This window comes from Passer montanus, unplaced genomic scaffold (genome assembly GCF_014805655.1).
Source record: "Passer montanus isolate IOZ18808 unplaced genomic scaffold, ASM1480565v1 scaffold201, whole genome shotgun sequence".
NCBI classification, from domain to species: Eukaryota; Metazoa; Chordata; class Aves; order Passeriformes; family Passeridae; genus Passer; species Passer montanus.
In genome coordinates, this window is record NW_024366604.1 from 25,484 (window position 1) to 49,080 (window position 23,597).

The 23,597-nt window shown below is 42.0% G+C and overlaps 1 protein-coding gene and 1 long non-coding RNA gene across 2 annotated transcripts in view; one reads left to right on the top strand and one right to left on the bottom strand.

Moving 5' to 3' along the window:
• On the bottom strand, positions 1-5,079 carry LOC120501770. Its single transcript, XR_005627398.1, has 3 exons — positions 4,976-5,079; positions 4,310-4,432; positions 1-1,439 (listed from the first exon to the last, which is right to left on the bottom strand). It is a non-coding gene; the product is annotated as an uncharacterized LOC120501770 (long non-coding RNA).
• The window catches only part of MELK (maternal embryonic leucine zipper kinase), a 23,504-nt gene continuing 4,587 nt past the window's right edge, over positions 4,681-23,597 (top strand). The window contains exons 1-14 of the mRNA XM_039708443.1: positions 4,681-5,638; positions 5,743-5,844; positions 6,127-6,212; positions 6,628-6,744; positions 7,264-7,407; positions 8,917-8,985; positions 10,068-10,160; positions 11,241-11,339; positions 14,267-14,335; positions 14,858-14,956; positions 15,991-16,077; positions 17,431-17,559; positions 21,497-21,722; positions 23,364-23,457. Coding sequence (XP_039564377.1) covers positions 5,781-5,844; positions 6,127-6,212; positions 6,628-6,744; positions 7,264-7,407; positions 8,917-8,985; positions 10,068-10,160; positions 11,241-11,339; positions 14,267-14,335; positions 14,858-14,956; positions 15,991-16,077; positions 17,431-17,559; positions 21,497-21,722; positions 23,364-23,457 — 1,376 coding nt within the window. The 5' untranslated portion in view covers positions 4,681-5,638; positions 5,743-5,780. The remainder of the gene's footprint in view (positions 5,639-5,742; positions 5,845-6,126; positions 6,213-6,627; positions 6,745-7,263; positions 7,408-8,916; positions 8,986-10,067; positions 10,161-11,240; positions 11,340-14,266; positions 14,336-14,857; positions 14,957-15,990; positions 16,078-17,430; positions 17,560-21,496; positions 21,723-23,363; positions 23,458-23,597) is intronic.

Here is a 23,597-nt window from a genome sequence, read left to right on the forward strand (position 1 = left end):
TGAGCTGAATAGAGTTGTTTCTGAGCTCAGGAGCACCTGAGCATCAGCTCCAAGCCTCACCAGGACTTGGCAGTCTTCAGCAGGCACCAGATGAGGAGGGGCCAGTGCAAGGAGCATCTGAGGGAAATTTAAACAGCTCCAGGAAGTCCGAGTGACCTGAAGTGAGGTGAACAGGAGTGCATAACCCAGAGCATGGCATGGAATGGCAGTGAGGGCCTGGCATGGCAGCTTGCACAGCAGTTCACCTAGGCAGGGCAGGCAGTGCGGCAAGCAGGAAGGATTCCTCTGTGATCATCTGAGAGCAGCCAATAGAGTCAGCAACAGACTCAGTGGGTGGTAAGGAAGAGCACGAAGATATCCTTTCATCCCCAATCTTACTAGCATACCAGTTATGGTACTGACATACCAATCCTCTGTGGATTCCTTCCAACTCAGAATATTTTGTGATTCTGCATGTCACCACATGCGGATGGATGGCATCAGGGACTGCAATGGGCTGCGGGGAGATCTGATAGCATACAAGGGGGACCCTATGGGACTGACAGTGGCTGTGAAGCTTGGAAGTCTGTATGTGGCTCAAATATGGGGTGCCAGCTGAGTTTGGGGAGACACAGGGGACCAGGGGAGCCATATAAGAGCAAGGGGACATATGCCGGGGCTAGCAATGACCTTTGGGTTCAGTGTATCCCCTCGAGTCACCACATCCTCCACACCTCCGATGCCATCAAAGCCATTTCCTTGTTTAACTTAATTTTCAGGAGTGTGACTCCATATTGATCCATCATCAACTGATGGGAGCTCAGCCACAAGGCCAGGTGTGGGGTATCCCACCAGCAGCTGTCACCCCAATTCTGTTTAAGCGCTATGGGCAAGGATTAAAGTTCAGGAGCAGACAGGGAAGAGCATGGGGGGTGTCCCAAAATAGGAATTGTGGAGCTTCCAGGGTGAGTAGGAGACTCAGTGGGTGGCAGGAGTGTTGGACTGGCGGTGTGCCCAGGTTGAGTAGTAGGTGTGTCTGAGGTTTCTGCAGTGGTAGAGGCATTTTCTAATGCATCTCTGCACTGCAATGCATGCAGTGTGGGGTGCATTAGATGGCACTCCATGGACTGTGGAGTAGGGCATCATTCCGCTCATGAAGACTGAGGCACGATTCAGAACACTGCATGTGTGAGGTTTCTGGTGCTGAGGATGCTGGGACATTTGGAGTGCCTGGGAGCTAAGGGCTGGGGCCTAGGCGCCTGCTGGGTCCAGAGATGGGTGATGGGAGCTGACTGGGTCCTGATGGGAGCTAAAGGGAGCTGAAAGAAGCACCAGGGTCCAGGGTTGCATGACAGAAGCCGGGCAGGTCCAGGACTGTTGGTGGATGCTGGCAATATCCTAGGCTGAGTGATAGCTGGAGGGTCTGGGGCTGCAGTGAAGTCCAGAGTTGGTGATGGGACCTGAAGTGGGAAGTTCACATTTTATGACCCTTCTTCAGTCATATTTTCACTTTTCTCTTCATATTCTCCACAATTTTCCCCTATGTTTCTCACAATTTTCTTCTCACATATCCCAACCTTTTCCCCCTACATTTTCTAGGCCTTTTTCTTTCCTCATGTTTCTCACAATTTGCTCCTCCTGTTTCCTGCCCTCTTCTTCCTTCACATTTCCCTCCCTTTTTTACCTCATGTTTCCTGTCCTTTTCCTCACACATTCCCCACTTTTTAAATAACCTGACAGATTGCAGAAGCAGCAGCCTGCTTGGGCCATCCTGACCTTGATTAACAGCTCTTCTTCCATGGGACAGTACATACCAAAGGATCAAATACAGCCATAAATACCTGCACTTTGACATACAGCTCTGAAAACTGGGCTGTGAATGTCTGTGGGATGAATTTTAAGAGCTAGAAACATCAGCTCTACTCTTCTTTATCTTGTGTGGTTCCTTTCTCTCTCCTACCAGCTTACTGTGTAATTGATCCTAAAACTAGTACACAAAAGAAACATATAAATACTCAAGTGTGTTTAATAAAGACAATTCTGCTTGATGACAAAGTGGTGGTCTGTTATTCTCAATTGCTACACAAACAAAGTTAAAAACTGGCTTTGGTATCTTTGTACATACTGGGCATCATGAAGCCATCTCAGGGCTCTGCCTCTGGCCAAGGCAGCCACTTCCATCCCATGCTTCCACCTTCCTACAGGTGGACCTGAGGCAGATGCAGTTGAACCACAGGCAGAAGCAAGCAACACTGCAAGGCACCAATAGCCAGGTTTTATCTCTCTGTGGGGGCAGGGTGCCAGGGAGCATCACATCGATGTATGGATACCGAGGGAAATAGGACTGAACATCTTCCCACCCCAAGGAACTGCTGACAGGCAGGCAGGAGGAGCAAGCAGGAGCAAGGGCCACAGTCCGGCAGCCTCTCTCCTCAGATTCTCTTGCAAATGAACAGCCTAGTGCAGTGTGTCACTGCCTTGTCCTGGAGTGACACTGGAAGAGACAGCCCATCTGCCAGCAATACAGGTGGCAGCACTTCTGTACACACAAGCTGCCTCCTCTGACAGCAGAATCCAGTAGCTGACTGCTTCTGCCAGGGGCAGGAGAACAGCCATCACCATGACCAGCAACAGCCATCTATTTGTCTCCATTGCCCAGGGCATCCACACTGAGCAGAGCACAACCACAGATAATTCAGAGATTGAGGGCTGCACCATACCATTACTGCAACAGCCTATGCCGCAGGTGCGAACGACAAGAACCGGATCCCTATGCATGACATCCCTCACAAGAAATGCATGTGGAGCCAGAGACAGAGAGACAAAGCAGAATGGTGAAACTGGGCACACAGCATGGCTTCATCAGCTTCCCTGGGCAGAGATGCACTGCACAGAGCAGCATCTGTCTCTGCTGGTATACCACAAGACTGCAAAGGATCTGAGCATTGTGTTCAAGACAGAGCCTTCACAGGAAGTGAAGATGAGAAGCCCAGTCTGTGCAGGGCACAGACTGCCTCTGCTCAGGAAAGCCAGACAAATTTTCCAAGATTTTGAAAAAATCATGTCATAAGAGGGTGCTAGAGCTTCTGGAACCAAATTTTCCAATCATGCCACCTTATCTGAGGAAGAGAAATAGTGGGAAAATTATGGATAGAAAAAGCTGTGCCAAGTGAAGACATCAAGGACAAAGAACTGTCTCAAAATGAAGGCAAAAGACCAAGAACTGGCTGAAAGGCAAGAAAACAATGAGAAAGATCTGTCTCAAGGTGAATACAGGAGATGATGAGTTGGCAACGTGAGAAAACTACAGTGATAAAGAACTGTCATAATGGGAACACAACAATGACAAAAACATGTCCCAAGAGAAAGATGGGAATGACAGATATCCCAAGGCAAACACAGGAGAGACAAAGACCTGTCCAAAAGGGAAGAGGACAATGACAAAAAAATTTACCGAGCAGGAAGATAACAAAGACATGTCCCAAGATGAAGGTCATTTTGACAAAGGCATGCCCTAGTAGGAAAATGAGAATGACAAAGAGGTCTCCCATGGGAAAGACGATGTCCTAACAGGAACAGGAGAAAGACCAAGACCTGTCTCAATAGGAAGGCAGCAATGACAAAGAGCTCTCCCAAAGGGAAGATGACAATGAAAAAAAAACTGTCTCATTGACAAAACAAGAAAGACCAAGATCTTTCCAAATCAAAAGATGATGTCAGCTACAGCACCTGGGACAACTCCTTGGGCCCAGTGAACAATAAGGACCCTCACACTGCTACCCAGAGGTCTCGCTGTCTCAGCAGCATGGTCACAGAGGTAGCAGGAGGCAGCTAGTGACCTGAGCACCTCTTTCCCCAGTGGGTGCCACAGCTGCTGAGCCAGTTCTGGTGAGAGCTCCTGAGGAAGGGGAGCACCATGCACCTCTTGCTGCTGAGGCAGAAGAGGCAGCAATAACAGCTTCTCTGGCCTTCAGTGTGCAGGTGACAGGTGCAGAGCCAGGCAGCTGCACTGCACAGCCCCTACTGCTCACCCAGTCTTTCACCTCACTTGTTGGAAGCCCATGCTCCCAGCAGGCAGTGGGCAGGGACAGTTGGAGAAATCAGTCCTGTTAGTGCCAAAGACCAAGGATGGAGCCTTTGCTAAGGAGGAGGAAGAGTGGAAAGACTGCATCAACTGAGATCTGTCCCTACAGGAAATCTACAGTGTCTAGGGTCTGTCCCAAGTGATAAAAGGTATCCCAAGAGAACAAGACCATGTACTTCTACAGAAAAGGGACTCTCTAATCCTGTCCCCTAGAGGCACAGGCATTTTGCTTGCATAGCCACATACCATTCCAAGCTTTGCCTTGCCAGATGGAAGCCTATGCCCTCAGCAAGCAGTGTGCTCTTTGCTGGCAACAGTCATCCCACTTCAGAAGGGCATTCCAGGCTCTGCACAGACTGTTCAATGGCTCTGTATGGTAGCACAAGGAGAGGACAGAGGATTAGCACCCTACTGCCAGGGCCAGGCTAGTCTCCAGAGATATAGGTGGCCCAGGACCTGTGCAGCATCCTGAGGGAGCCACACAGGCTAATTTTGCTGTGGGTATTTTGATAAAAGTTGATGACTTTGCAACCCAATTTCCTCCCATGTTTCCTGCCCACTCCCCCTCATATTTGCCATACTTCCCCCACACATACTTCTTGCATTTTGCCCATACTGTTTCCTTGCCCTTTCTTCTCCTCAGATATCCTGACATTTTTCCCCTCATGCTTCTCAATTTTCCCCTCACGATTTCTGTCCTAATTCCAGTCATGTTTCCCACTCTGCCTGTCACGTTTCCTGCCCTTTCTCCTCTCATGCTTTGCTCCAACCACATCACCCTCACATTTCCTGCTTCTTTAAATAGCTGGTAAACGGGGGTACAAACTGTCTTGTTTCTTCCCGTGCACAGAGCAAAGCTGCAATACTGCATTAATGGACTAATCTTCTATTAACAGTCATCTAAACATATACCTCACAGTGGAGACCCCCGCCTGCCCCGCGCTGCTCCGGCCCAGAGAGACACCGTGCCTCGGATAGGCCAGCCCCAGGACGCCCAGGAGAGGTGTCGGGAACAGCAGGCACGGCCGGCCAGGGCTTTGGCCGGAAAGTCCGCGGGGAGCGGCGGGAGGCACCACCTCCTCGGAGCAACGGCCTCGGCCGCCATCTTCTGCCTGGCGCCAGCCGTTGCGGCGCGGACCCGCTCAGTCCCGACCGCTGCTCCTGGGTGCGCGCTTTCTGGGAGAAGCAGACGCTCTTTTCTGTCTCCGTAGGGATCTGGCTGCTAGCGGGGACCACCCCCGCTAGCAGCCAGCCGGCAGCAGAGACGTCCCCACTCTTGCAGCCCCCACTCCTTGTCTCCCTCCCTCACGGGATAGCCGTGCCTTCCACGCCCGTTCCGGTTTGGCGGCGCACGGGGATTGGCTTTGCAATCCCGGCGACCGGAAGCGGGACATTTGAACGGTAACGGACTCTCTCGGCTGCTCCGCTGTGGCGTCTCTGCCTCGGGAAGGAGAAACACTCGGGACGGCTCCTGCCGGCAGCGCCCCAAGAAACGGGGTGGGATTCGAGGGTCTTCTGGCCGCTGCGATTCGGGATCGCGGCGCTCCCGCGCCTTTCGCCGGGGAGCCGTGACAGGTCTGTAGGAACAGCAGCCGCTCCGCCTTCCCCGGGGGCTGCTGCTGAGTCGGTTCTTGTGCCCGAAAGCATGCATGAGCGCAATCTGCGGTCTCCCCTTGCAGGTGCTGAGAAGAGCTGCCGGCGTCCTACGAGTTGCAGAATGGCCGGAGATGACTATGAGGAAATTCTCAAGTACTATGAATTACACGGAACAGTCGGCACAGGTGGGCTCAGTCTGTGAATGTAAACAAGTGTATGTGATGTGTCCACTCACCTCTATGTTTATCTGAGAGATTAACTGTTATTTCAGAGGCCGTGGCTCATGTTTTCTCGGTGTATTTTGCGGGCCACAACTGTGGAAATGTAACTGGAAGGCAGCAATTGGTTCTTCCTCTAGCAATGATGCAACATGCTGTGCATATGGTATTTGCTTCAGGGCGACTGAGATCACGGTGAGAAAGCTTGTCACCATGCAAAGATTTATACATTTCTGTTTCAAATTCTAGGTGGGTTTGCAAAGGTAAAACTTGCACGACATCGTCTCACTGGTGAAAAAGTTGCAATAAAAATCATGGACAAGCTTGCTTTACAGGTAATCAAAAGATACTTCAGAGGTGGTAATGTGCTGCTCTTATGGAGCTCTCAGGAGCACGGGTGCAACCTCTCAATGTCGGGTGGTGGTAGATGCTGTAAACTTGAAAGAATTTTAATGGCACCACAAATCCTGTGCCCTCGTGTGGAGAAGGCAATATTCTCTGCCTGTAAAACTGAGGCATATATTAAGTAACTAAATAAACTGCTGTGAGTCAAACAGAGTACTGATGAGAACAGTAGCAATGTATATCTGCCTCTTTGGGTTTTACTGACCAGTGTGTGAGGAGAGCAGGTGAGCTGTGACAGAGCTGGTGCTGGTTTGAGTTTGGGCAGTTCTGATGTGTGGGCTTACTTTGAGGTACAAGCTGTCAAACTACTTGGCACTTTCATACCTTGCTGTTTTGATCTTTTAGGATGACTTGCCTCGTGTTAAATTAGAAATCGATGCCATGAAGGACTTGAGTCACCAGCACATTTGCCGGTTGTATCATGTGATTGAGACACCCAAGAAAATATTCATGGTTTTAGAGGTAAGGAATGGTGTTTCTGCTAAGGCAGAAATCTCTGGGTTTAGCCATAGCAGTAGATGGCAGAGTCCAAATGAAACAATTCTTAGAAAATCATCTGAATGATAAGTGTGTCCGAGGTGCTGTAGCTTTAAAATTAAGCTGATCATGTGTTCTGTCTCTTTGTATGAGCCAATTTCACTATTTGCATTAAACAAACTGACTAAGTCCCACCTCACACTCCAAAAAACAGCACCAGCAGGATATGTGGGACCTGAGAAGTGCCACCGAGTTGTCACGTCTTGGGCAGCTTCTGTCACCTGTGCTGGTAGTGTGATACGGCTGTGGCAAGCATCAGGCAAGAGTTGGGCTCTTGGTCTTGTTGGATCTGTTGCACTGGCCTGGGGCATGCCTGGGTACTGCTGGGATTAAGCAGAGGGAAGGAAAGAAAACAGTGCCTTCCTGCTGTCCAGTGCCTTTGTTCATGTTTACATTTCATGACTGTATCCCAAATGTACTCTTTTTTTTCCTGCTTTCATGCAGTACTGTCCTGGAGGAGAGCTGTTTGATTACATAATTTCTAAGGACCACCTTTCCGAGGAGGAAGCTCGTGTATTTTTTCGGCAGATCGTTTCAGCAATTGCATATGTGCACAGTCAGGGATATGCCCACAGAGATCTCAAACCAGTAAGTCTGAACAGTAGTTGAATTTGCAAAAATAATAATGAACACCCACTTTTATTTCTCTGAATGGAGCTGGTGTGAGTTGTCTTCTCTGTTCTCCTGTGCTTAGAGCTCTTTAGTTAACATTTGCTGAAAGAGCATTATTTCTACTTATTGCTTTGTTCCTCAACTGAGCTTGATGTAGCTGTATCTGGGGAAGGAGCTTTCTCTGGAAGAGAAGCAGAATAGTGCACTCTAGTTGAGAGTGCAGCAGAGACAGATTTGATTTTGACTGCTGGTTAGGCATTTTCGCTATCCCTTTTATTCCAGCCCATACCCAGGGAGAGTTATGGTTTGTGTCTATTGTGCAAACTGTTCTGTTCTGACATTCAAAGGAAAATGTTACTCCCCCAGTGTAAACAAGTAAGGATGGAGGAGGGATGTGCCACAAAACTGATCCTGTGGCTTTGCTATCACCACAAGAATTAAGCATGGGCTTAGGGAATGGAAGCCTTGAGACTATGTCTCCTAGAAGGGGTTAGAAGTTTGCATGTTCAGAGACACTGATAACTGAGAAAAACAAATTCTTTGGGTGCAACTCTTTTACTACACAGCTCATTAAATCCTTGTCTCCAAAGAGCTTCTCTCCAAGCAAAGCCTTCTGTGTCCCTCTTGGTAAGATTAGAATTGTAGCTGGAGACATGATGGATTCATAGGATTGTGAGATAACTTGGTTAGGAATTGACTTCTAGTGGCTTCTGCTTTTATCTCCTGTTTAAAACAGTGTCAGACCAAACTTCTTCATCCAGGCACATCTTGGACCTTTCCCTAGGATGAGGCACCGTAATCTTACTGGGAAACGTCTTAGGCTCTTCACTTACTTTTTTATGAGAGGCATTTTCTTAGTACCAGTCTGAATGTCTCCTGAAGCTTGTTGACTGTCATCCCACCTTGTGCTTCTCTGGAGGGGCTGGTGCTGTCTCTATGCCCCCTTTGTAGGAACGAAAAGGCTGCCGTGAGGTCTCCACTGAAGCTTTGTCACCTACAGGCTGAAAAACTATCTCTCTCTCAGCGTCCTCATGGAAAAAGTGCTCCAGCACCTTGGACAAGCTGGTTTCCATCCACAGACTTTACCTCAGTTTGCTGTCTTTCCTGTGCTAGAGGGTGGGCAGAAACTGAATATGCTGTTCTCAGTGTGATGAACAGAGGGCAAGTGGCTTCCCCCACTTTGCCAGCTCTGCTTCTTTTCACACCATCTGGGATATCTGGCTGCATTTTCTGACAGGGCAGGCTGCTGCCTCACAGTTTTTGCTTTCTGTGTAGCAGTCCCCTAGGCCTCTCTGAGCAGGTAGGAGCTTGTATTCCCTATCTGGGATATAGGATATATTCATTAGTAACAGACCAAAATCTCCAGAGGAGAGCTTCAAGTAAATTATGGCTGGTAATGGCAAGAAGAAATAGGGTGAAAGAAAGTGTGGTTTCTTGGATACCTGGCATTATGTAAGAATTCATTACCACTTTCTCTTTTACTAGGAAAATTTGCTGATTGACGAGGAACATAACCTGAAGCTGATAGACTTTGGACTTTGCGCAAAACCAAAGGTAAGGGTGTCAGTTGCTATCACAGCAGAGCTTAATCAGCTACAATGCATACATAAAAGTTGGAGGCGTGACTTCAGGGTGCAGTGCAGAGCCTTGCCCTGAATTCGAACTGTTGGTATAGTTGTCCCGCTGCTAATTGCTTAGTAGAGCCACGCCAGTGTGAGAGTTTTTTTGTGCAGAATATCAGTTTTCCTCCTCTTGCACTTCAACTTTCATCCCAATATAAGGAACAGATTGCCTTGTGTGTAGAGCATCTACTCCCACAAAGGCTTGCACTGTAAAGCTTATGTAGGTGTCCATTTGCCCCTGATAATTTTCAATGGCACTTGTCATTTTCATACAATTTGTTCATGTGTGGAGATTGTGGATCAAATCAGATAGGTTCCCCTTACTCTTACAAAGCCTGTGGATCCACATGATGGTACTAAGTTAACAAGTTTAAAGTTCATTTCTGTGTTGCTGCTCTGTTTGTCATCTTCGCATATGAGATGGGTGCTGGGAAAAAGGAACTTCATGGAAAGAAGATCTTACTGATCCAAAGTCTGCAGATTGCTTTAGCAATCAAGTTAAAGCACCTTGCAGGAAATTGGGAGTATTAGACCACCATCTTGGTGGTACAATGTGTTCTCACTCTGATCTGCTTAAAGCAAAGCCCAGGCTAAGGAATAACATATTTTTAATATGGAAGCATTTTAGTGGTTCTTCATGAAGTTATTGCCTTAAATATTGATATAAATATCCAACCAGTCTCATGCCCAGTAGCTCTTGGATTACTGATTCCCAAGTTCCATCTATTTTTTTTCTGCTCACAAAGGGAAATATTCCTATCACAGGAGAAGCTGCAGAAAAGGCTGCTGGGAGAACATGTGAAGGAGCAGCTTGGAGTCTTGAACATTTATGGGAGTCTCCTGGTTTTGGACAGTTTTTGCCTGGTGAAGCTATATATTATACCAAAGCAAAATGTTAGGTATATAGACGGCATTGGAAAATGAAGCCTCTGAGGCCTCTAATATGTTGTTGCTAGAAGACACCATTTGTGCTACAGCCAATGCTTCTTTGTCATCAGTTTTGTCTTATTCTAGGGTGGCCTTGATTACCATCTGAACACCTGCTGTGGAAGCCTAGCTTATGCAGCACCAGAGCTGATCCAGGGCAAAGCATACATTGGCTCAGAGGTAAGTGATACAATTGTGGGTTAGGGTATTTTTTTTCCGTGCACACCATGTATTTAAAGCTGGTGGGATTCTGATATACTCCCTTGGTGTCTTTCTTCTCTGTCATGTTGCCTCAGTGGCAGTCAAAAGCTGTGTGACTGAGAGCAGTCACAGCCTGGAATAGTTCCTGACCACAGATTCTGCACCTGGCTTCTTCATCTCTGATTTATCCTTCACTGTCCTCGGGTGTTGCTCTACAAAAAGTAACTGCCTTCCACCACATTATTCCAAGCAGCAAATTGTTATGTTAATTTTCCAAGTCTTGTGGCAAATTTCGATGCAATCTTAGTTTCTTGTGTACTTTGCCTTTGAAGTCTTCTATGAAAACTTTTTACTGTGCTCTTTTTACTGTGCAGTGTAGTAAAATTAAAGAGAACAAAAACTGTAGCATTTATTCATCTTTGATTCCATGTCCAGAACATTGGGATCTGCTACATGCTTTGTCAATCCATTAAAAATGCTGCAATTTCAATCTCCTCAAACTTCCTAACTGTCTGTGCTGTTGGATGGAGTCAGTCTTTTTTCCCTTTACCTCCTTTGCACCACTGTCCCTGACCTCTAAGTCTTGCTTTCTTTTAGTTTTTCACAAAGTCAGTGCTTCTCAGACCTCCTTTATCTTTATGACTGAATTGGGAGTTGCAGTATGAGGCACATAGACCTTGTCATGTCTATACAGAAAATAAATGGTGGAGCTTTAAATCTGAGTGTTACTGTACTGACTGCTGTCATAATCATGAACACTTTTGAGTACAAAATCCCTTCAGATGAATTTGATTTCCTTTTTGTCAGTGAATCCCTTGAAGGTTGAAGGTAATGCAGCAATGTGGTGACCTAAGGAAAAGGGTAATGGTTTTACTAGTGCTCTAGTTTCAATGAATTGAAAATTGTGTGCTTTCACTTGGACTGTAAGAGTTCTGTCCAGGGTTAAGGAACATGCTTTCCACAAGTTTCATGTGAGCTTTGCCAAAAGAAGTCAATATGCTCAGTCTCTAAGCCATTTTAAACAGATGAGGTTTGTGAACTCTCACTTTTATGTTTTAGGCAGATATTTGGAGTATGGGAGTACTGCTGTATGCTCTGCTGTGTGGCTTTCTCCCCTTTGATGATGATAATGTCATGGCTGTCTACAGGAAGATCATGGTGGGTATTGATGATACTAGAATACATGAAGAACAGGAATCACAAAGCATTATGGGAAACTTTTACTTTCTGATTTGAGCAAAAAAGGCTTATCTGCTGAATTTTGTTATGCTTTGCTTCTCTTTTGATCAGCATTTTAAGGATTGGTTTCTGTTTTCCCTCAGCCTGTGCAGTACTCTAGCTTGGTCCTATGATACAGTAGAAAAGTGAGTTTCAGGAAAAGCATTTTCTTGCTAGTGGGCTGGACTTTTGTATCGGAGTGTTCATCTGTCTTCTCCCTAAAAATTACTAAAAATACTCTTCTTGAATGTTGGCCACTCTCATGTCTAAGAAAAGCAGGATTCTGCATCTGCTATTGTACTTTCGTTTTCCAAAAGGAGTTGAATAAATATTAAACAGTATAATTAAGTTATTGATTATTTCCCTGTAAACTCCTCTTGATGTGGCTAAACAGCTGTTGTTCCTCATCACACATGCACCTCTGCCAGTCACTTCTGAGCTGCCATAAAAATCTGTGTTGATGAAGCTTGGTCTGAGTAGGATGATGAACAGCGGTGCAGAGTAATGGCTTTGTATTCCTCTACCTCATTCTCCTCTCACCAAAAGTTCTATATGTCTTTAAAAAGACATCAAAAAAACCCTTGAGAGTATTCAAGGACCACTTTGGCAGAGAGCAACTGACACTGGTTTGCACAGGAAATGTTTTCAAAGTGCATAACAGTCTGATCTCTATGAAGCACCTGATTATTTCAACAGAGTGTATTTTAATCTGAAATTGGAGTACACTTGAATACCTTGAGAGAAGAAAGTACTTTGACTAGGAAGCTTAGTTTGAGTTATTGAAAAGAACTTTAAAAAATAAAGAAAAAGGAAAAAACAAGCCAAGACTACCTAATCCAAAGAGATTGTGTAAAGGTGCTAATGTTCAGCTGAGATGCCAGTAAAATTACACGACTTCCCAACTCATATAGTTGTAGAATATCTTGATTTGGAAGACAGCAACTCCCTGTTCTTTGCGGGACTACCTAAACTAAACCATGTGATTAGGAGATCAGGAGTCTTGTCCAAATAATGCTAGCAAGCACTTAGTTTCTCAGTGAAGTTCCTATGAAGTGTAAACAACATGGTTGTTGAGCTGCTTTTCCCTCTCTATTTGTGGTGTGAACTGTGTTGTCTACCCAGGTCAGAGCACATTGAGAACATGTCTACTTGTAAGCATGCTGTCATAGGATGACGAAACCCTTTTTGATGCTCATTACACCAAGATGCAGAACCTGGTAAATGATACAGCTGCTTAAGGCACCCACTGAGCTGAGAACTCAGATGTGAAATGGAGATCTTAATTAAGAGTATCAAAAATTATTCTGTGTAGTTACCATTATCCAGCCTGGACAGGAACTATGAACTGAGTTGTTTTGAGCAGCTCAGTGTCTGCCACTGGAATGTGTTGAAGTGAGCTGAAACTACAAATGAAGTTTTAAAGCTTAGTCTGGGAGCAGTCAAAAACTAGTCATGTCGCAGGTGTTAAGATGCATACTTGCTATTTCCACTCTGAATTTGTTTTAATTTTATGTGGTTGTAAATTGAAAATTATTTCAAATGAGGACAACCAATATTATGGAATTAGTTTCACACATTTTAAATCCTGAAATTTATTGTAATTTCATCTCAAACCTGTTGCTCCAAGTCAAATCTGCTGCTTGAATTTAATTAAAATCATATGCCTTACATGCAGTGTTAATTCCCTGGACTGTTCTCTTCATTTGTGAATCAGTGGCTTGACTTTTTGACTGAAAAATTAAGCTGTGGTATAACTACTGTAAAAAAAGAATTACTTCTGGTATGACCTTGTGTGCCTGGCAGATATCATAACCTATTTACCATTCAGTATTGCCCACAGTACGAGATGGGAATTGCTCTTTGTTATGTTCTGTGGCATTATACTAAAGCCAAAATGTAGATTACCTGTGTTACTTAGTTTCATAGTAAAGCTGTGTTGAAAAACAACCTATAGAACAATTCATTAATAACTTACTTGTAGTGTCTGTAAAGATGTAACTTAAAGTCTTTAATCTGTAATGTCAACGCAATACATACTGTACTTAGAAATGTGGCTGCATATAATACCAACTGATTTGTTATTAAGGCATTTGTCTGTAGAAAGAAAACTTCCATTACGAAATGATAGTTATGTTACTTGACAATGTACTGATTTTTATTTTTTTATTTTTGTACTGATTTTTATTTTTCTCTCAGTTTTCATTCAGAAATAAATGATTCTTAGTGGTGACTTTGGTTTGGTTTCTAGCTACTGTTAGACCTCACATCTGGGAGTTGTTTTGTTTTTCCAATATTCTTCTAAACAAAAATTAAAGAAAAACAACTGTAAATAATAACTTATTTTTTTTTGTATCTTGAAAAAAATCTCACTTGCTAGATCTGTAACCTTTCTCCTGTCTGCTATATGAGATTGAAAGTTTAGCATTAGATGTAACCTATTCAAAAAAGAATATCCTAATACTGAGGATAGTGTAATTTCACTGTCTGAAAAGTAGTGATTTTAGGGAATCTTCACATTGCGAAGTGCTAATATAATCCAGTATGTTTGTACTTCTAGAACTTCAGTACTAGGCTGATAGGATGAACCAAGGCAATGGAGAAAGGAGCAGGTTAGCTGCAAAAGTGGGTAGAAATGGGCACAAGCAGAGTGGACAAAAACTGCAGCTGGTGATTCAAACATGGCATTTTCCGTACTAATGCTGCTGGGTTCTAGTACTACCATGACATTTATGCAAGTAATTCTTTAAACTAAATTCACATCTTCCTGCTGTTCTTTTTTTACAAAGTACAGATATCACTATTGTCCAAATAATTTAGTAGCTCCTTTTGAGGCTCAGTTAGTTCTAAATCCTCTTCTTTTTTTGCAGAGAGGAAAATACAGTACTCCAAACTGGCTCTCTCCTAGCAGTACACTGCTCCTTGACCAAATGCTGCAGGTAAAGATTATTGTTTCTGTTCAATAAGTGCATAAAGTACTGTTTAGTTGGTTCAAAATATTACATCAATGAAATATTTTAAAAACATTATGTGTTTAAATAAGAAGTTAAATTCTTACAATTTTTTGAAGAAAATATTACCATTGCCTTCAGCAAAAAAATCTTTGGGACAAATGTTTGATTTCAAAAATAATTAACAAAGTTTACATGATTTAACAAAGTCTTCAAACAGCATGCATTTGGTTCTTCATCATGTGCTATAAAAGCAAGAGTTGTTTTGTAGCCCAAACATATGTTTGGGCTACACCTGAGGAATATAGCCAACGCTGCATATCCCCGAGATCTATTGTAGCTGTAGGTTCCATAACTGCTCTTCACAGCTAAGATCTTCCTTTTGTGAAGCTCTGAAAAAGTATTGGTCTCTGGTTTTGTCCCTAACCACCCTAACATTCTGTGTGGAAGATCGTTTCTTCTCTTTTTGTCCACAATTGAAATATCACTTTGATTTTTATGGCATACCAGGTCAACCCAAAGAAGCGGATTACAGTCCAACATCTATTAAGTCACCCTTGGCTCATGCAAGGCTTTTCTGATACTGTTCAGTGGCAAAGTAAATACCCAGTAAGTACTTTAGTCAGATAGATACTAAAGCATTTAATGTAATATTTGCTGGCTTACTAACATCCTCGTGCATGGTGCATGGTTTAAAATTGTTTGTTACAAGATGAACTTTGAGATGATTGTGGTTCTTTTCCGATTCTTTTAGCTGTCAAAATATTATTACTTCGTCTTGATTTGTCTTGAGAAAAAATTTCAAATGTGTTTTCCTTATATTCTGCAGCTGAATATGCAGAATAACTGAATTCTCATCAAAAAATGAAGTACCTCCACATATGAATGACCAACTCCTTCCCTAGGCTGATTCATCAGTACTTTCTTTAATGTGTAAAACACAAATATGTTGAAGGTCATGCTGGATGTGGTTATGGTTTATCTTGTATGTAGTCCTGAATGAAAATTGGAATTTTCCAAAATTCCAATGAAATTAAATGAAATTAAAAATTTTCCAATTTTTAATTGGAAAAGTAAAACTTCATTGAAAGAATATTCGTCCTGTCTCTCTGTCACTTGTTTTACTTATGTGAGAGATGAAGACAGTATGGAGAGGGAAAAAGCGAAAATAATCTGGCTGTCAGCAGAAGGTGCTGCGAAGTTCCTGCATGTTGACAGCCAATGTTTCCCATTGCCACCAGATGCCACTGTTACCCTAGATAAAGACAGTTTGACTGTGCTCACACCGTCAGTGCAACCTGGCTGTGGTAGAGATGGTCATAGCTTGTAGCTTTGGATAATTATAGGCAGATGAAAGCATACCTTCCATTCTAGTAAAAATCTTACTGGCTTTTGGGTGGCTTATTTGAATTTATAAACTATCACCTGTGAGGATTAAGGCTGTGATGTTGTTGAAGTTGTATGACTTTTTCAGTCTGTTTCCTACAATGTTTAGCTGTGATGCTAAACATTTGGAATACAAGGTGTAAAATCATCTATTGACTATTGACTCAGCCCACTGGGTTTCACAATAGTGTCACTGTCAGGTATGGATTATGGGGTAAATTGAAAACCTCACATTTCAATATCCATTGTTGTTGCAGCTGGGAGATCTTGATGAGGACTGTGTAACAGAGCTTTCTGTCTTTCATGAGCAGAGCAGGGAGACTATATTGCAATTAATAAAAGAGGTAAGAAGTTTATGTCAGTAATTTACAGTAATTAAGTGCAGTAATAGAGTAAATAAATGTACTCTGTTATCAGACCAATCCTTACATATTCCAAAGTATGACATTTTACATATATTTCAGATTTAAGGAGGCTCTGCAGAACTTTAGAATCTGGCTGTAGCTTGTAACTACAAGCTACTGGTTCAGAAGTTCAATTTTATTTGTTTCTTGTACTCCTTTAATTGTGATCTTCATATTTCCTAAATCTTACCACTAGGGTAAAATCCTTCTGAATCTCTGAAAGTCAGAAGAGACTTGTAGAAATTTATAGTTTAACAACAGATACCATTTGCTGGGTTAACTCTTTGCTTTGAAATTGTTCATTAAAAAGTAGGAAAAAAAATCAACAACATCCAGGCAGTCTACAAAATACAGGGGCTTTTTGAGTTGCTAGTCACTAGCTAGATTTTTAAAAATAGTGAGTATGTTTAGTCATTTTTGATCACAAATGACAAATGTTTAACTGAATACTTCTGGAAAAATTGTGCAAATGTTAGCAGTAACATTGCAGGCTGTTAAAAAGACTTAAAGCATAATGTAAACTCCAGCTTTTACCTGAATCTGAAAATTCTGTATTACAACTGAATTTTCTGCTTCTTTGTACTTCTTAGCAGTGACAATAGTTTTGGCTTTTTGAAAACACTTGGATTTTCCACATAACTGTAGCAGAAACAGACTTTTAAAATGTGTGTGATACTTATAACAGGCTTGTGGAGTTAATTCTCTTTGTTCCTTAGTTAGAGCAAATAATCAGAATAACCTGTTTAGAGAGGGGAAATAAGTTCCAAATAAGTTTGTGATATTTGCATAGTCCTTTCCTGGAAGACTTCTAATCCCTTATAAGTTATTCAAACTAACTACACTATACTGCAAACCCGCCAAAAGTGGTGTCTGTGTTCCTCACACACACAGAGTTGCTGAAAATCATGCAAAAAGTTGGCAGTTAGGAAAGAAGGGGCGTTTGGAGTTACTTCCAAAAATTCATACTGTTGTTGAAGTATTGCATAAACCGAATTACTAGGTTTGCATTTCCTTCAGTAGATAGATCTTCACTCCAGCATTTCCATGCTACTGCCTGAACTACAAACTAACTTGCAAAGAACAACCAACATAGTGCCTTTTTCTTGATTTCAGGCATGTAATGCAAGTCACTTAAAGTCTGAAATTACAGTTATGTGTAATTAAGGGTTGCATATCAGGTAGAAAAACTTGTAGATACATAGAAATACTCAGAAGGCTGAGTATTTGACTTGCAATGTTTCCAATGAGATTAAAATACTTTTTCTTTCTTTTTCTTTCTCCATGACCCCACAGTGGAAATATGACCACATGTCAGCAACATACCTCTTACTTCTATCCAAGAAGACTCGTGGCAAGCGTGTTCGTTTAAGGTTTCCATGTCGAACAGAGCATGCCAGTACCGTGATGTCGACAGTCCTTGAGGTAAACTTGAGTTCAGCAGGACAGCATCTTGCTTAAAATCCAGGTCTGCATTGACAAAGCTCTGCCTGGGGAGACATTCTGGTGCTCTAAACATCAGGAAGAGAGCATAAGTCTGAGTATAGCTCAACTGGTTAGAGCATGGTGGTAATAACACCACAGTGGTTTTGATCCTTGTACAGCTATTCTGGTTTGAAAGCAGAATCAGTGAGATACTCCAAGTCAGAAATACAATTTATTAGGAAAAGGGGGGAAAAAATCAAACAAACCATAATGCATGCAATAATACAAAAGAAAAACCACTGACAGAGTCAGAATACAACCTGACACCCTGTTGGTCAGGGTGTTTGTTGGTAGCAGTCCAGTTGGATTGGTGCCTGCAGTCCTTCTAGAGTGCCAGATGTGGTTCTGTTGGAGCAGTGATCCTGAAGAAGGGTGTAGTCCTCTTCGGAAGATCCAGTGGAAAAGGCAGCCTTTCTTCTGGGAATCCAGTGGAAGGACTGCTTGTTGTGTCCCAAAACCCCAGATTATATCCAGAAGGGGATATAATGATGCTCCCTGCGCGGAGCATCTCACAAAGTGTTATCATCATTCTATTAGTCATGCGGTGGGTCCATTCAACAGAAAATGGCTCCTGGAGAGAGTTGTCTCTGACTCATGTGGAAAGGTGTTGTTGGGCCCATTAACAGGAGATAAGGAAAAAACAATGCCCCTCCTGGTTTCAACAGCTCTTGAGGATGGGAATAGAATACATCTGTATATTGTAACCTAGGACAACAGCCCATTCACTTGAGTTGGACTTGGTGATCTTTGAGGGTCGCTTCCATTTCAAAATATTCTGTGAACTACACAGTCAGCCAAAGTCTTGGGCATTAAAGAGTTCAGTCTCATTAACATGATTTAGCAAGCTAGGCTGCTTCTCTGGATTGGCTTTACTATAATAGTCATCTGTGAGGATTTGATGCATCAAGTATCACACAGAATCCCTCTTTGCTAATGAGCTCAAGTCCCCTCTTTTGTGGCCTCGATGATTCCACATCTTGTTCTGTGATGACTAACTGCACTCTGTTTGTCTTTGTTTTTTTCTGCCTTGAGGGTTGCATTTGGTAAGGAAAATCTTTTGCTACCTCATGATATGTCACCTGGGCAGTGTTCTCTGAGATGACATAGGCACTGTGGGAGCTGGTGATCAAATCAGAGGGAGTCATCCCTTTCTCATCTGTTTCACTTGAGAACATAATCCTATACAGGAAGCTGTTTACTTTGAGTAAAGTAAATGTGTTGCTGCTGTTTTTCTGATTATTGGGATTCTGAAGTAGTTTTGTATCTTAGGGAAATTTCTATTCCTGTAGTTTGGTAGTGATAGGGCCTTTCAGAAGGTGGCTAGAGTTGCTAAATTCCTTGTAATGTTGTATATAATACACAAATATATGTGACATCAGCCATACTAGTCTATTCAACAAATTCCAAAGCATTCAGTGGAGTTGCAGACTTGTATAAGCTGTTTCCCCTTGAGATACAACATCTGTGAAATGGTCTGAGTATGCTTTCTGTGTTAGCAGCAAGCACTCAGAATAAACACTTTGTGTATCTGATTCAGTTGCGTGTAAATCATTTCAGTTCACCCATACAGCTTTTTTGCTATGAGAATTCTAGGACTACTAGAGCTGCATAATAGATCATGAATTGCAAGTTTTCCTGAATATACATAATGTGATTTCCATGGTCATGGTGGGTTAGCCTTCTACACTCTGATGATTAAGGTGGTGGTGTGCTAGGTTCAGTTGTGCTGAACTGTGAAGCTACTTCATCTCTAGTAATGTCCAAGGTAAATTGGCAAACGCTAATAATTAACATCTGCATTATGCCTTCCCAGATGATGGTGAAATTCATGTCTACACAATGCAGCAATCCGTTAGTCCTCCTGCAGTGCTCAGAACACATTTAACTTGCCTACGCATAGCTCCCAGGTGAACATCAACTGAATTTGCTAAAACACCCAGCTAGCAAAACTCTCTAGCTGGACCTGATCTAATGTGAAGACAACCAAGCAAACAGAACCTTTTACTTAGCCATTTCTGAATTTGGTGGCACAAGCTTGTATGTAATACTGCTTGACTTCAAGCAGTTTAATGCAAAAGAATATTGCAAAATAGTCACTGTGCCATGAATTACATCTAGAACACAGCAGCTGAGGTATCCTAATCATGCATTCATGTTTAACGGAATGTGCTTTCAACTCAGTATCAGCTTCTTGTAGTTAGCAAACCTCTGGTCAGGGCTTTTCAGTAAGGCATCATATAAGCTCTAGAGTTTATCAGACAGCTCTCTATTCCAGTAGTAATGAGAGATCTGCTCATTGTGATATCCTTGATCATGGGGCCACAGAAACTTTCCTACCAGCAGAACATAGGTTACTAAAATGTCATCCATTCCAGCTTTTTTATAATGGTGTCCATTTCAGCCAAAGACTGACAATTTGAAATGACTGTGTATAGTTTCACTGTAATGGTATGAAGCAAGTCCTTGGGAAGAGCTTCCTGTAAGTAACAAAACTATGTTAGAGAGTAAGGATGCTTTGATGTATACCTGCTTGTATGTGATGTGAACCATGAAGGTTAGCAACCTTGGCTGAAGTTACGAATCCCTTGATTTAATAACTGACAGCTTTTGGGGAGGGCAGAGCTAGCCATCAGATGAGGGGTTTCAAATGCTAGTTCCAATTAGTATTGTGGATTCAGTAGTCATATGTTTTGGATATATGTGTTTACCTTTATCCAGCCCCTTTTAAACATTACTCCATTCTTCTCTTGGACTCTTTCCAAATTATTACTAGGACTTCTGATAAAAAGAGGTTGTGACCCAAGCCTTGAACTCAAAGATGGCTATTTCTGTGAGTTGCTTCTCTTCATGACACCAGTCAAGAAAGATGATTTGGCAATGATGCTTTGAGAATAGTTTCACATCTGTTTTTGATACAAATGACAAATCTACAACAACATTAAAGTCATATTATAAAACCTAGGTTGCCATCATGGGAACTTTCATTATTAGGAACTGATTTAGACTTTAATGGTACTCTTTTCTGATGAAATCTTACTTTTAAGTGTACAGTGGAATCTCAACTGAATATTTCTTTTCAGTATGAAAAAACTGTGATGTGTGAAAATATGCCAGAGTGCAGTGAAGTGCCATGGGCATTTGTATTAATGGAATTTACGGACACAGCTTCACTGTTTAAAGAATCTCCATTAGAAAAATTTGGTATAAATACTCATGGATTGAAGCAGGTGTTTGATACAGTGTTCTTAATCCAAAATATCTTATTTTCATTCTAAATAAAAATTAGTGGATATGGAAATATTTGGTAGACCCTAGCCTAGTGGAGTTACAAATGGACTAAAGAAGTTTTTTAAATATATAGGTGAACATACATTTTGCCTTCCTCTAGCTGTAGGTAATTTGACTAAAACTTGAGCTTTGATCATCTAGAAAATGAGTAAATAAGGATTTTAAAACCAAATGGGAAAAATAATGTGCAACAAACAAGGTCTCAGACCTATGCTAGAGTTGGACAAGTCTCTGAAGAAGTGCAGCCTCTTTATATTGGACAGGAAAATCAAATGAAGCAATGAAAATTTTACAATTAAACCAAATGGAAATTCCTAGCTGTGCTTAGGTGAGCTGGTGAGGAATAGCCTTAAATGTGCAAGCTAAAGAATTTAGAAGAGCTGGTAAAGAAGCGGCAAATTACTTGCAAACCTTATAAGCAAGTTGTAGAGGGAATCAGAAGTATTGAAGAGTTTTTAAGCATTGCTCTATAGTCAAGCATTGTATGATATTTTTACCCTGCTTCAGGATTTCCGTGTCTGTAAAGTTCCTGAATGTGATCAGAATACAACAAAGGATGGCTTTTTTCTTTTTGTTACATCTCTTGTAGCATTCAAGGCCTGATGCCCAACTGGAGGATACGGAATTCACACTGTCAACTCCAGTGAACAGAAAAGTGGCATCAAAGAAGCATAAAAACAAAGAGAATGTTGAGACAGTGTCAGCTTTAAGAAATGAAACGCCCTTTGCGCTTCCTGCTCCTAAGACTCCTCTTGCAAAGAGTCAGATTGAGACACAGGTACAAGCCGTTCCCCTTCAGGCACCTGCTTTCAAAGGTATGTAGAACGTAACTAATGAAAGCTTAGAATATGTATGTTGCTTGGGAATCAGTGAAACTCAAATATAAGCACAATATTTCTTCATCCAATACATCTATGAAACACTTATGCAACACCCAGTTTGTTCTAGTACATCTGGTAGGGTGCTGCAAGAGTCTTAACCATCCATCAGGGCATGTTGCATTGCTGCTCACAATTATCAAGTGTGAGCCCCTTTTGGTATACCCTAACAAGGAGCCAAGCACTCCATTGTTGTTAAAGTTTGCACCTGGTTCAACTTTTCCATGAAGGTTGAGATTGCAGTTTCCTCAACACTGTTTTTCCTTTGTGATTATCTTGAGTGAAAATAAAAGCGTACTTTTAAAAATTAAAGCATACTGCTTTCATTGCTTGTTCTAAGAGAAATCTAGCTTTTGGATTTCTTATGGTTGCATATCTGCATTTTCACAGGGGGAGTCCAGTATAGCAGTGAAAATGCTTCTGTGAACAAGATGCAGGTGTTGCAGCTATGCAATAGACCACAGAAATCTGTATAAATTTTGTCAGCTTTTCTGAGTTACCAGAACTTTCTGTCATCAGTCTGTCTAGTCATCTACATATCCCATATGTTCATTACCATTTCATTCAATGATTACCATTATAGTTTTGGTGTTGATACTGTAAATGCTAGCTCTCACCTTCAAATGCCAAAGGAGACGCATTTCAGGTGCTAAGGAGCATTGGTTCAGGAACAGTAAGTCTTTGCAGGCTGATCTGAGGAATAAGGGATTTTGAACATACTGCTATTTAATGAGATCATTTATAAAGAACAGCAATACAAAAACTAGTTTATGAGTTTGCCTTAAGATTGTACATAACTTATAAGTCTGACATCTGTGTATGTCTAAAAATAAAAAAGATACTATCCAAAATGGGAAATGTAGAAACACTTCTAGCTCATTTATTTATTGACGTTTCTGAGGATTAAAGAAAGTTAATTCTTCACTGTGTTGAAAGATCTTTGATTCAGGAAATAGAGAAGTGGAAGTGGAAGAATGATATTCACTGGAAATTTTGAGGTTGTTTGTCTGGAGCCAGGTGCAATTCCATAGAGAGCTGAAACTTTGAACATTGAAGTTGGGTTTAATTGTGACAACTTCTTTGCTGACTGTTTCACTTGGTGTTTTCTCCTGCGCATTTAAAACCATGCTCTGCATACACTGACTTTTTACACTCTTGTGTGGCATGTACATTGTATATTACACATGATTATGTAAACTTACACCCTTCATATAAGGCGAACGGATCACTGAAGAACACAACTAGTCAATGCAGTGGATTGCTCCATATTTATTCATAGACCAGCAGCAGAGCAAGAAACCAATTCTAAGTCCTCAAATTTCTAATATTGAACTGCAATGGTTACTCCTAAGGTTTGACTTGTAGAGTATTTTCCCTGGGGAAATCAGTCACAGTTTTAATTTATAGAGTAGAGGTAGTATTAAAAACATATTTTATAATTCCCAAAATATAGACCTGAGATAGAAAAGGGGATCTGGTGTTAGAACTAAGTTGTTAATTATGAGAAATCGTCAGTGAAGAAAAGAAAATCATTTTACACAAAGACATATCTAGTTTGGCTTGGACATTTTCTTTCAGAGAGCCAGTTCACTGCAGTCACTCCAATTAGGAAACCTGCCAACCCAACAAATGCAGATGAATTGTCAGCAGCTGAGATTCTTCCTGAAGGAAGGTAAGTGTCCAGTTGTTTGTGTACATTCCTGATTAAGAGCAGGTCTACCTTAATCCATGTGCTGCCTGGGAAGCCCTGTTACAACAGCAAGCTGCTGTTCCTATTCTTTTGGTAAAAACCTTTCTAAAACCTCTTTTTAC